Source organism: Dipodomys spectabilis, unplaced genomic scaffold (genome assembly GCF_019054845.1).
Source record: "Dipodomys spectabilis isolate Male_0828 unplaced genomic scaffold, ASM1905484v1 ptg000081l, whole genome shotgun sequence".
NCBI lineage: Eukaryota > Metazoa > Chordata > Mammalia > Rodentia > Heteromyidae > Dipodomys > Dipodomys spectabilis.
Window position 1 is genome coordinate 23,914,025 of NW_024870758.1, and position 14,034 is coordinate 23,928,058.

Here is a 14,034-nt window from a genome sequence, read left to right on the forward strand (position 1 = left end):
GAAGTTAAGCATGGGAGGAGTACAGTTCAGGCTCAGCCCAAGTAAAAAGTTTGTGAAATACTATCACAAACAATAACTGGGGTGTGATGACATGTGACTGTTATCCCAGCAAAGCAGGAGAATGAGACTGGAAAGATCCTAGCTGTAGGCCAGCCCAGTCAAAAACATTCATGAGACACTCATTGAGATAAAAAAAAAAAGGTTAGGTAGAGTGGCATGTGCCTACCATCACAGCTATAGTAAGAAGTGTAAATGAAGGGTCATGGGCCATGACAATCTAGGAGAAAAGTAAGGTATTATATCAGAAGTAATTAGAATGAACCAGGTGCTGATGGCTCATACCTGTAATCCTTGTAATTTAGGAAGCTGAGTTCTAAGAATCATGGTTCAAAGCCAGACCAGGCAAGAAAGTTCAGGAGACTCTTATTTCCAATTAACCATCAAAAAGCCAGAAGTGGAGCTGAGGCTTAAGTAGTAGAACACTAGCCTTGAGCATAAAAGCCCCTGAGTTTGAGCCCTAGAACTACACTCTCTCTCTCTCTCTCTCTCTCTCTCTCTCTCTCTCTCTCTCACACACACACACACACACACACACACACACACACACACACACACACACCAGTGCAAAAGGACTGGAAGCACAGCTAAAGAGATAGGGTACTTGCCTAGTAAACATTACATCTTAGTTTTAAACCCCAATCTAGACATTGAAACACACAAAAAAAATAACATCAAAACAAAATGGGCAAAATTTCAACTTAATTTTTTTTTTAAAATCTATGCTTTTCCTAAATACAGATGCAGACTATATCAGGGAATCTTCCAATGAGGATTCCTCAGTGAAGGGCTCCATCTTCTGGGAAGGATATCAAAATTAGCTGAAGAACTTTCTTTTTCAAACTATGTATGAGAGCTAACAAAGAATTTTTTTCTGGTTGTGGGGCCTGAACTCAGGGCCTGGGCACTGTCCCTGAGCTCTTCAGCTCAAGATTGGCGCTCTACCACATGAGCCATAGTGCCACTTCCAGCTTTTTCTGCTTATGTGGTGCTGAGGAATTGAACCCAGGGCCCCATGCATGCAAGGTAAGCACTCTACCACTGAGCCACTTTCCCAGCCCCTAACAAAGAATTTTTAAACTTTTTAAACTGAAAAATTCTGAGTAAAAAGTATAGGATTGTTTTCTCAGTTCCATTGTCTTCCATATCCATTTTACTTTCTAAACAACTCATCACCTCCAACTCATGCCAGACCATACATTAGGCTACAGTGATTAGGATGACACCAAATCATATTTAAGATTAAATTGTCTCTGAATTCTTTTTTTATTGTGAAAATGCTGTACAGAGGAGTTACAATTACATGGGCAAGATAATGAGTACATTTCTTATCAAGCATTGTAGCCTCCTCCTCTGTTTCCCCTTCCCACCCTTCCCATCCTCCCCCCACCCCCCTGTGTCTCTGAATTCTAAGATCAAACTTTCCCCTAATAGCCAATGTCTCATTTGTGTTACTTTCACTGTAGACACTATAGACACTAGTGTGTGATCTCAGAATACCTCTATTAAGGCGAGGCCTTTGTAAGTTTAACACATGCTCCTGATAACAGTTTTTATTTTAACAGTGTGAGTTCTGATTAGGAATGTTAATGTAGCTTATTCATTAGTATTAAAGATAGGGGTTCTTTCATATTTATTCTTCCTGACATACTGTGAATTTTTGGGAGCACAAGACATTTAAGAGTTTAGACTTTAGATTTTAGCACTATTTCCAAGAGGTAGGATAGTACCAAGTTTAGAAGCATAGACACTCAGCTTTTAGAAATACAAACAAGATACATGAGATTTGCTTTAAAGTAGCATGAGAATCAAGAACAGGTGCTATTTCTTCATTCAGTGTCTGGCATGGAGAGAAGCTGGCACAGCTCAGAGATAGGCCCTTGTTACCTACACTAATGAGAATGCTTTGAAACAAGAGAACTGAGAGCAGTTAAGAGCAACAGGTGGAATCAGACCCTGAAACCTGTGTCCCTGGGAGGAAACAGCCTAAGTCTTTTATCATGTTTGCTCAGTGGTCAGTGGTATTTTAAAGGAGAAAGAAAATGTTTGTTTTGGGACCTAAGTACAGTACTATGGTGCTTTTATGATGGGTACCAGTAAACCTCCTCCCCCAAGCACTCAGATAAGTGTACTACATCCTGGAAAATAACAATTTTCTACTGAGAAGAAAACAGAGATCTGAAGGAAGTATCTCTACGAGATATGCTCAGTGAAAAGAAAGAAATCCTTGCTTTTTTTCCTGCTGGTGATCAAATCCAGAGTTCCATGCACATTAGGCAGCAAAGGCTCTACACCACTGAGCCCAGAAAACTTTGATAAAATAATTTCTTAGGATTAAAAACTGAAACCTACGAGGCAAGTTTAGAACAATGCCATTTGTAATCAGTGGCTAACCCATATCTTGCTATTCCTGTTGTGGGTAACAGAAGCTTCCTGCTGACTTTGATTCTACTGCCCAGACAATAGATAGTCACAACCTTTTGACTGTCTTCCAGCACTGGAAGCAGGGTGTGAAAAAGTACAGAAGATAGAACTCATTTTTTCTTATTAGCTTATAATTAGTTATGGGGGGAGAAGTATTTCATTTCAATATAATCTAATTTCACCACTTTGCACTCTTTCTTCTTCCCTTCTCCCTTTCCCAAACAATTTCAACATGTTTCAATGTTATATCTTCATTGAAGCAAAGAATGAGCCCAATCCCCTCCGCGAATATCCACCAACAGTCTGTTTCTCTTTCCCAGTCCCCAAACTCTCTATATACTTCTATTGTCTTTGTTTTTAAAATGTTTTCAGTGATGCCAAGGCTTAAGCAAAATAAACCAAGGCCTCTCACTCAAGAATAAACTATAAATAAAAGCAGACCAGCTTCACTGAAGTGAGTGATTTAATTTATAAATGTTAATTAAGATAGATTGCCGGAGATGGCTCCATGTGGATAAATGAAACCTGGACTTAATAGTGGACTTCATTTATAAAACTGAAAGATGTTAGGGCTGCCCTGGAAGAAAGTGCAGAAAAGAATCCCAAGTTTGGAATGATGAGAATACTTGTATGAATTTACCATGTGTGATTATACACTAACTTCACAGTTGTTATCCTTCTACAACAGAAAAGATTTAGTTTGAAGGAAGAAAATAAGAAAATGTCAATAACTAGTCAGGGTGTGGTGGTATAATCCTGTAATCTCAGTAATCATAAGACTGAGGAAGGAGGATCACAAATTCTGGACCAGTTTGAGCTACACAGTGAGACCTTGTCAAAAAAAAAGAAAGGAAGAAACGAAAAGCAAGCAAGCAAGCAAGCAAGCAAGTGGGAGGAAAAAAGAAAAGGGAAAAACCAGCAATAAAAGGTCAATTGCTAACAAAGATGAAGAAATCTCTTCTTAAAAAATACAGGAATAGTAGAAACAGAAAACAGCTGGTTTTCTATAGGGCTGAGATAGAGTACCAAAATAAAGACCATCTTGGAAAATGGCCTCTTTCCTCCAACTCCAACTCACTCAAAGGCTGAGCTTCAGGTTTCATTGGAGAGGATATGATTACGGCTTGGTGGATGGTAGAGAGGCTCATTGAGGTATGACAGATCAAGGCTGGCATAAAAGACAGGAAAAACCAAGAAAAACTTGGGCTAGGAACCTGTCAGCTGCAATACAATTAGCTAGAAAAGTACCCCAGTAGTTTCCCATCAAGTTTTATTTAGAAGCTGCTTACTGGGATGCCAGTTGAAGCTCACTAGAAGGGTGGGTACCACTAAGACCCTGACCACTACAGGCTCTCTTCACCACCACTAGCAGAGAGCCACCATTGGCATCTGTAGCTAAAAGAAAATGCTGAACCAAGAAGAAAAGTACAGAGGATTATTCTATGTCATTTGAAATTTTCCATAATAAATGATTTTCATCTTTTTTTGTTTAGTTTGGTTTTCTCCGAAGTTCACAGGCTCTACTGTCAACTTGTTTGGTTTCAAATCCCCACTCAGCCATTTGCAAATTATTTTGGTGTTATTTCCTCTTATTTTCATTTCTCATTTAGAATGCTGGAAAAACTGAAAGATGTTACACAAAGCATGTAGAGCAGAGCGGTAGCTACTAAGCTCTCAATCCACCTACCTATTGGGGCTAGGAGTGTAGTTCAGTGGTATAGCACCATACACAAAGCCAGGGGATCAATATCTGATTACTTTTAACTTACCATCACTGTTTTTATTAGTTTTAAGTGGTCAAGATTTAGAATATTAGTAGTGTGCCATAAAAATATACATCTACAAATCAGAAACTTGCTAGTAAATGAATTTATAGGTTATGGTGATTTGAGCTTTAAAATGTTTAAATTATACATATACATTATATATTTGTTCTTCAAAGAATAACTTACCTTATCTTTGATTTTGTCAGCCCTACCATCCAAAGGCTGACTTTTGCTTTGTTCCTGATTACATTTTAGATTTCCACCACCTGAACTGGTACCTTTAGTCTGTCCCATGGAACTTGAAGCAGTAGTGGCTAGTACAGATGTGTTGACACCAATTACAGATGATGTACTGTTTCCATTAACTGAACCATTTATACCTTGAAGACAAAAATAATTGTGTTTACATAATGGAATAGTTTGCTCATAAAAAGGAATTATGTACTGATAAGTGTACAATGTAGGTTAAACTCAAGAGCCTTGTGAATGGAAGAAGCTAGAACGGAAGTAGTTGAGTCTATAGAGACAGTGTGCAAAGTAGAAGTTGGCAGGGGCTTGATGAATAGGGCTTGAGAGAACAGGTGTTTAATGGTGAGGGGGATTTTTTTTTTAAAGTTAGGTAATGTTTTACAGTAAGAGAGATATTGACTTTATATTGCTGTAAATTCAGAAAGTAGCACTGAATTATTCACTTTAGGAAGCCTGATATTAATTTATATGAATGTTACTTTAATGAAAAAAGTTTAGAAACACCAAAAAAGTAAATTATTTCCTTTTTAAAGTTAACTTCCCAAAACACTAAAGTTAAAAAAATCACCTTAAATACTATTATAATTTTCAAATGACATTCAAATAATTGTAACCAATTGCAGAAATATTAGTATTACTTAAAAACAAAATTTAGGCTATTAGTTGAAATTAAAGATGAGATAGCTATTATATTGCATATTATATTATATAGAAATATTGATATTATGTTATATTGAAAATAGGGAAACAAATGAGTTACACAGGAAAAGGCAATAGGTTCTAATTCTGACTGAACATCAGTAGTTAAGCAGTATTGAGAACCTATTTAACTAAGGCTAAAAAATAAGACGAGTTCTAATCTCAGAGAATTACTATCACAATTAAGCAAGATGGTGAAGCTGTGTAGCACACGCTGTAAAAAAAATTATTAAACCTGAACTATACTGAAAATCAGTACTGGAATGGAAGATTTAATAGTACTTCACTCATATTAACTATGTACCTTTTTCAAGACTATTTCGGTTACTTTTTCCTGAAGTCCTTGAATGGAATGAAGAATCATGATTCTGGGCTGGAGGAGCAAACAGTGGTGGAATTCCGAGTAGTGATGGGAAGTAGGGTGCCGCGGGACGAGTATGAACGTCTGCTGTTCGCCACCATTCCGCACCTCAAAATCAAATCAGCCAGAGAAAAATATCTGAATGACCTTTCTACTTCATTTTAGTTACTGCTTTCTACATTTCATTCATGATTGTTTCCCCCTGCCCCCCAGTTTTCCTTGTAAAAGAATTATGCAGTTCATATAGTTCCCATCATCGTTCTAGCTGGGAACAGCTAATTTGAACTGGTACCCTCATTGTTCTTCTGATTAGGCCAGATTCAAGGAGCTTCACTTTGCAGCTTTCTAGATTCAAGCTAAAAAGAACAAAAGGTATTCCATAGTTTTAAAAATGAAACAGAAAACAATATTAAAAGAACTAATGGAATCATTGATGACACATATATATTTTCTAAAGGGATAAGGAAAATATTGATGTCTATATATTATTTTAAGGATTTCGAATTTAAGCTTAGATCTACAACTTATGTGAGAGTTTCTTCAAATTATATATAACTTAACTACACCAGGGTTTTGATAAACCATATCGTTTCACAATACTACCAGACTTCTGGTAGAATGGAAGAAAGCATTGTACAGTGAACCAAAAAACAAAGCAATGTTCTCAAATAAAATAAAATAAAATTAAAAAAAAAAAAAAAAAAAAAAAAACAAAAAAAAAAAAACAAAGCAAAATCAATAAACCTATTTTTGTCTTAAGAAATAAATTCTCAATGCAGATTTAAAAAACAAATAATTTTACACTAAAATATAAAATTTGTAAAGTTTTTTCCATTAAAATAAAGTTATTTTTATAATTTTCCACATAAGTTATAGATGACAATAATTTATCAACAAAAATAACTAAAAGTGGTAGAAAAAAATCATTGATATATATTCTTCAGATATTCAAGCAACAGTTCATTTCCATAGTTAAAACTTTAATAATGAAGGAAGCCAGCTTGTGAGTGTGTGAGTGTGTGTGCTCCCAAATATATGGGGTTATGTACAGGCATTTGCCACCAAACAAGGATAAGGGTCAATTTTTATAGAATACATTTTTCAAGGAAGGGTAAAGTAAGAAGAGATTTGAATAGTTTTGTATAGCCTTAAATAAAATCCTAGAATCAATATCCAACTTGCTAATTCCATAAGTTCCAAAATCTGTAATTTTTCATGTATTGAAATTTGGCTATTAAAAGTGGAATGATGGCTGAGCACTGGTGGCTCATGCCTGTAATCCTAGCTACTCAGTAGGCTGAGATATAAGGATTGCAGTTCAAAGTCAGTTTGAGACTCTTGAGACTCTTATCTGCAATTAACCACCAGAAAACTGGAAGTGAAGTTGTGGCTCACAAAAACAGGTACAGTCCCAGGCCCAGAGTTCAAGGCTCATAGGAGGTAAAGTTCAAGGCTCATAGGGGGTAAAAAAGTAGAATGATAGCCAGCCAGCCCATGCCCACACCGGTAACCTAGCTACTCATAATTCTGAGATTTGAGGATGGAGGTTGGAAGCTATCTGAGGAAGGAAACCTGTGAAATTCTTATCTCCAATTAGCTATCAAAAGTGGGAAGTGAGGCTAGGGAGGTGGCTCAGTGGTAGAATGCTTGCCTTGCATGCATGAGGCCCTGGGATTCCTCAGCACCACATAAGCAGAAAAAGCCAGAAGTGGCACTGTGGCTCAAGTGGTAGAGCGCTGGCCTTGAGCTGAAGAGCAGAGGGACAGCGCCCAGGCCCACAGTTCAGGCCCCATGACCACCGTCCCTTCCCCCCCAAAAAAAGTGGAGCTGTGGTTCAAGAGATAGAGCTCTAAACCTTGAGCAAAACAGCTCAGGGACAGAGCCCTTGCCCTGATCAAGGCTTATGTTTAGGAAAAAAAAAAGTCAGCAGTAGAAATTAGAACAGATAATAGGAAAATGTTATAAATAAGGTGGCACCACAGAGGAAAGTACATAACAAGTGAATCAAATCAAGAGCTGAACATTGTTCAGCTTTTGAAGATAAACTTTACAAATGTTTGATATTATTTCATAGGAGATACATTTTTACAAAGTGACAAGTTTACTTATCTTACAAGTTTAGGAAAATAAAAACTCAAAGTTATCACAAACTAGCTTGTTGATAAAATGAAGAATGCAAAATAAGGATGATACAAATCAGTACATGATGAATCTCTAAGCATATTCAAAAGAGATAACAGCATATATCAACATTAATCATTCTCACTGGAAAGATTATAATATTTCTCAGAATACATTGAATCTCAATGGAACATACATTTAACAGATTATTATTTTTTTTTTTGTTCTGAAACAGGTTCTCAGAAGGTAGTCCAAACTGGCCTGGAACTCACTATGTACTCAGGCTAGTCTCAAACTTGCAATCCTCTGCCTCAGACTCTCCAGCATTAGGATTATAAGTATGCTCCACCATATCCCACTCTGATCAGGTAGAATTTTAAAAACATTCACAGTTGTAAGAACTAGACACATCATAAAAATTCATGGTATTATAGCATTAAAGTTCATCAATCAATAACTATTATTTTAAAAGAAATTACCATGAAATATTATTTCAATATAAATTAAACATTTATTATTAAATAATTTTCTATTTCTTGGTTTAAACTGAGATGAATAATACTTTGGAAGGGCATGAAATTTAAAAACAAATTAGGGGTTAGGAATGTGGCTTAGTGGTAGAGTACTTGCTTACCATGCATGAAGCCCTGGGTTTGATACCTCACTACCACATAAACAGTAAAAGCCAGAAGTGGTGCTGTGGCTCAAGTGGTAGGTAACCTTAAGCCAAAGAAGCTCAGGGAGAGTGCCTCAGGGCCTGAGTTCAAGCCCAAGGACTGACAAAAAAAATTATTCCTTGCTTACAAATGCTAGTAATGTGTTCCTGTGTCTTTATTTACAATTTTTTAAATTGGCAATTTGCTTACCCTTTATAAAGTAAATTATAGAGATTTAAACAAGTTATTGCACTAGTCCTCTCAAAACCAGGCATATTGCAGTTCATTTGGCAAAGAAGTTGGCTAATGTAGCCATATTCTTTATCACTAAAGACTCCATCTTATAATTGTTTGCTTGTATTTCCTCCCAGAATGAAAAGCAACATAAACGACATGGTTAGTATATTCTGAAACAACTGTTCTAGTGCACTGAACCTAATACTGAATGTAGGGTGGGGAAATTATGTACTTTATGGAAGCATCAAATTTACTAAAGCCCAGATAAATAATTTTTTATATTTGCTAAATTATTAGTCTAGTGCAGAAAGTATTTCATTTTAGTAATACAGTATTACAGTTTTAGAAATGGTCAAAACAGTACTACAATGAACTATTATTATTATTAATGCCTGCATTGACTTTTATTTAGGATTCTTCTACTTCAGGAAATATCTGTGAATGTTCATCTTGTTAAACAATGATGCAAAAAGCAGAATAAAATAAATTCCTATCAATATTTTTAAAGAAAATATTTAGGCTTGGCTTTCCAAGATACACATTTAACCATCAACCCTTTCCGCATTGACTTTAAACAGACACTCATTTCCTTTTAAAGAAGCAGTTGGTAATTTATTAACCATCGAAGTCGACAAGAGAAAATAATGATAACTACCAATTATGGACTAGTTATGTATGCCAGACCCTGTAGACCACATCTTCACAAGCACCCTGGAGGCAAGTATTATTAGTGTTGATGTTATTATTATTCGTATTTATATTATTATCATTTTGCTGATGAGAAAACAGGCCAAGATGTTAGAATTATATCTTAGTATTTAGATTTTCCACATTTTATTTACCTATTCATTTGCTGATAAGATATTTGAGTATAATAAAACATGGTGCTTTGAACGTTCATCTACAAGTAACATGAATTGCATTTTACTCCTGGCTTTTGGGGGAAGGGGAAGATTTGAATTCAGTCCTCACCCATGCTAGGCAGGTGCTCTACCACTTGAGTCATGCCCCAGCCAAGTTAATATTTTAAAAAACTGAAATTAACCTGAAAAAACTCAAACTCTACACTTATATAACATGGACTTACTTTTCTGATTGCTATATTTAAACAAAATGCATTGGAAAACTTGGCTTTATTATTCCATTGCATGGAGAATATTTATTTATCTAGTCAAATATCTGAATACCGAGCTGCTAATACAATGTGTTGTATATTTTTGTATGTGATTAAAATTCTTACACAAGAGTTTTAATACACCAAGCATTAGACTATCCCTTTATTGTTTACTTTAATATACAAATTACTGCTTGAACATTTTCAAGCTTTCCTCCTTTCCTTGAACACTGTAATAATGTTTACCTGGAAAAGATGCTAGTTGGGGATGTGCGGCTAAGGCTGTGGGTGTACCAAGTGTCCCCAAACCACCAAATTCTGAATGCCCTGAGCTGGCTGAATGTAGACCAAAGACTGGGTGGCTGACCATTGGGAAGGCACTCGACACTGTGGACAGGTTAAACGGTTGGTCCCCAGCTGCTCTGAATAAATGTCCTGGGAGGGAAAAAAACACACTTAAAGTTGTACTATAAAAACAGAAGAGACGTATCTGGTTTCAGCGCTTATAGTTTAAATTTATAATAACTGCTTGTCTATGAAATTTTTATTTTGCATTTTCTGCTATAATTTTTATTCTCCAAAACCTACAGAATGAGATGATTAGAGAAACATAAAAGTACTGTAAAAATGAAAATGAATGGTGGTAGGATCTTATTAAGCTCAGTTTTGGGATTAATGTTTCAAGTAAATAATTTTCATTAAGACAATTTGACCGATGAAGTGAGGTCAAATTTATGTTAATATATGTGCATTAGTGTAATATCAAATATTTTTGCTTATTAAAAGGATAATACAAATGCACTACTAAGCTAAAGTAGAAAATCAATAAAACAGGCCCCAAATCTGTTACAAATCATTCCTCAAAATATCATACACTCTAGACAAATAAGATCCTAGTTTCCATGTGCCAGAAATACCGTTAGTTGAGTAGAATATCAGATACCAAAAAGGGAGTAGCTAGCTAATAAAATAATGTACAACACAGGAATTAATGAATAAAATTATTAAGTGGATTTGCAAGTGGTTGTTTTAAAAACATCATTCAAAAATGTTGATATATTATATAATAAACTCAAGTGTGACTTTTCAGTCTCCATATTTATTTCAAAGAAAATCTAGTACTACCATTATTTTTCATACTTTGTAGGGATTTGGCAGGGAAAAAACACATGGAAATCCTCTCATTCTCTCTTCCTCTCTCTCTTTTTCTCTATGTATTATGCTAGTACTAGTACTGGTAGTAGGGTTGAAATTGGGCCTGGGTCTGCCCCGTAGCTTCTTTTGCTCAAGGCTAATACTCTACTACTTGAACCATAGCTCCACTTTCAGCTTCTTGTTTGGAGATAAGAGTCTCATATACTTTCCTGCACAGACCCAGACTGACTTTGAACTGGCTTTTGTGTGCTTAATTCAAGATAAAAGTCTCACAGAGTTTCCTTCCCCAGGCTGGCTTCAAACCAGGATCCTCAGATCTCAGCCTCCTGAGTAGCTAAGATTATAGGTGTGGGCCACTAGGATCAAGCTTTGGAAATCTTTTAACTTCCAAGAAATAATTAAGGTTTGTTGTCTTTTTAAACTTCCTATCACAAAAACAGAACTTACTTTGGATCAGTGTCTATAGTCCTAGCCACTTGGGAAGAATGAGGGGATTGTAGTTCAAGGAGCTCAGGCTGAAAAGTTCCCATTAGCTCCTTCTTAACTCATAGGTGGATATGGTGGCATACAACTGTTTATTCTAGTTGTGAAGGAAAGCTTAAAATAGGCAGAGAATGGCCCAGACACAAACCTGGGCAGGAAGCAAGATCCTACACAAAAATATGCGGTGCAAAAAAGAACTGGAGATGTGGCTCAGCATTAGAGCACCTGCTTATTAGCAAGCATATTGCCCTGAGTTCAAAGCCTAGTAAAGCTTTAAAACAAAACAAAACAAAACCATTTACTCTGAAGATGGTCATGGTGGTATACACCTGAAGTTCCAGAACTTGGGAGGCTAAGGCTGAGGATCAAGAGTTTGAGAAACCTACTCAAAACATACTAAGGGCAGGAAACGTAGTTCAGTGGAAAAGCAAATTGCCTGCCTGGAATATAGAAGGGAAGAGCCTAGTTTCAAATCCAACAAATAATTTACTTTGTGAAGGGAATCATTGTGTTCTGTGTTAAAAACAGTAAGACCCTGACTATACTGTAACTTAGTTTTAACATAAGATAAATGAAAAAACAAAATGATCATTTAGCTCTGACTCAAATCTGTCCTTGTGTTTACCCTTCCCTCCACACACATAGTTAAGGGAAAAGCCTCTGCTACGTGAGTCACACCCCTAGCCCTTTTATTATTGTTCTGGTTTTGAAATAGGGTCTATATAAATTTGCCTAAGCTGGCCTTGCAATCCAGTCTCTACTTTTCTGCAGGCTTCCACCACAGTGCTCAGGCAAACCCTATATTCTTTACTGAAATAATGTGGTATCTTTTATTTAAAAAGAAAATTTAAAATAACCAAAGGGACTTAAATTATATCAAGTATGTTTTCTATCATCATTCTATAAAGAAAAAAGATCTGCTTAAGAGTAGTCTTCCCACTTCAATTAAGCAGTAACTAGATCTTACAGGGAGAATCTTTGAAGTATTTTTACAAAGAAACTGACAGATGGAAGAATAAAGAAAGGACACAAACTTGGGTGTCTGATCTAGATCAGTAAATAATTGTTTTTGTTCTTCAAAGCCTAAATAGAAAATCCAGCAAGCTGAAACATGTTTTATCTGGGGAGGAGGGGAATGGAGCTTAAGGGGGAGAGATAGAATGATAGGTGCATATAGCCTTAATACTCAAGATTCATAAGTGAAAACAGAACCAGGTAAATTGAGAGGATGGGTAGGATTAAGATTGGGGTAAAGAATGATGGATGGGTGACACTGATCAAAAGATGCATTGTAGGGCTGGGAAGGTGGCTCAGTAGTAGAGTGCTTGCCTTGCATACATGAGGCCCTGGGTTCAATTCCTCAGCACCACATAAGCAGAAAAAGTGGAAGTGGTGCTGTGGCTGAAGTGGTAGAGTGCTAGCCTTGAGCTGAACCTCTGAGGGACAGCCCAGAGTTCAGGCCCCACAACTGACCAAAAGAAAAAAAAAAAAAGATGCATTGTAATCACAAATTAATGTGCTGAATTAAAACCCCTTTGTACAAAAATTTAAAGATACTTTAAAACTAATTTTTTTAAAAAGAGAAGCAGTGTATTGACCAAGAAACAGAGAATGAGAGAGACAGAGACAGAAAGGACTGATAAATTTTGTATTGGCAGAGTTCTAGACTACACTTTATGACTAGTAACAGATCAGAAAGATTTTTGGGATTTTTTTAGTTTTGCTTTAGAAAATTCTCAGAAATCTAGTTAAGTTTCTAATAATATGTTTGCAATTTTAAAAACAATTTTTCTTTTTCTTTCTGATTACATATAAACATTAGTTCAATCCATGGACTCAATGTGCTTAATCGAACATTTACTTATAAACATACTATAATCAATATGCTGTCAGTGTTCCTGATAGGCAAGCTGAACTGAACTTCCATCTTTGGAAACTACTGAGAAATCAATCCATCACTCACACTTGAAATCCTAGTTATTCAGGAGACTGGAATCTGAGGTTTAAAACTAGCCTGTACAGGTCTGGGAATGTAGTGGTAGAGTGCTTGCCTAGCATGCATGAAGCCCTGGGTTTGATTCCTCAGTACCACATAAGCAGAAAAAGCCAGAAGTGGCGCTGTGGATCAAGTGGTAGAGTGCTAGTCTTGAGCAGAAGAAGCTCAGAGACAGTGTCTAGGCCTTGAGTCAGCGGCCCAGGACTGCCCCCCCCCTGCCCCCCCCCCCCCCCCCCGCCAAAAAAAAAAAAAAAAACCTAGTCTGCATAGCAAAGACCAGACTCTTATCTCTAATTAGCCATCAAACAGCCAAAAGTGGAGGTGTGGCTCAAGTGATAGGATGCCAAGTGATTGTATGAGAACACCATTTCAAACCCCAGTCCTGGCAAGCATGCACACACACACATGCGCTCACACATACTAATAAAGTTGCGAAGGAAAAAATCATTTCTTAATCACTTTCCCTCCACAAACCAAGCTGTTTTTCTGTTTCTGTTGGCAGAGAAAAGATCTTGTTGTATCTGTTTTGGGTAACTCCAAAAAACTAGCTTTCACTTCTTTGATTTTTTTCCTTGCTTTAAAAGTCTAGAATAATCAAGTCTTCTGTTTTGAAATCCTGGGGGCTGAATTTAGGGCTTTGTGGTTGATAGGCCACACATCCAGTACCTTTTTGGGTTAGCTATTTTTGAGATAGGGTCTCAATTTAAACCCAGGTT

General features: G+C 36.5%; 1 protein-coding gene across 2 annotated transcripts in view; it reads right to left on the reverse strand.

The window, feature by feature from the left end:
• The window catches only part of Baz2b (bromodomain adjacent to zinc finger domain 2B), a 297,821-nt gene that overhangs the window by 84,170 nt on the left and 199,617 nt on the right, over positions 1 to 14,034 (reverse strand). For both annotated transcript variants that reach the window (XM_042683418.1, XM_042683416.1), the window contains 3 exons: positions 9,931 to 10,119; positions 5,500 to 5,664; positions 4,434 to 4,627 (listed from right to left, as the gene is read on the reverse strand). In XM_042683418.1, coding sequence (XP_042539352.1) covers positions 4,434 to 4,627; positions 5,500 to 5,664; positions 9,931 to 10,119 — 548 coding nt within the window. The remainder of the gene's footprint in view (positions 1 to 4,433; positions 4,628 to 5,499; positions 5,665 to 9,930; positions 10,120 to 14,034) is intronic.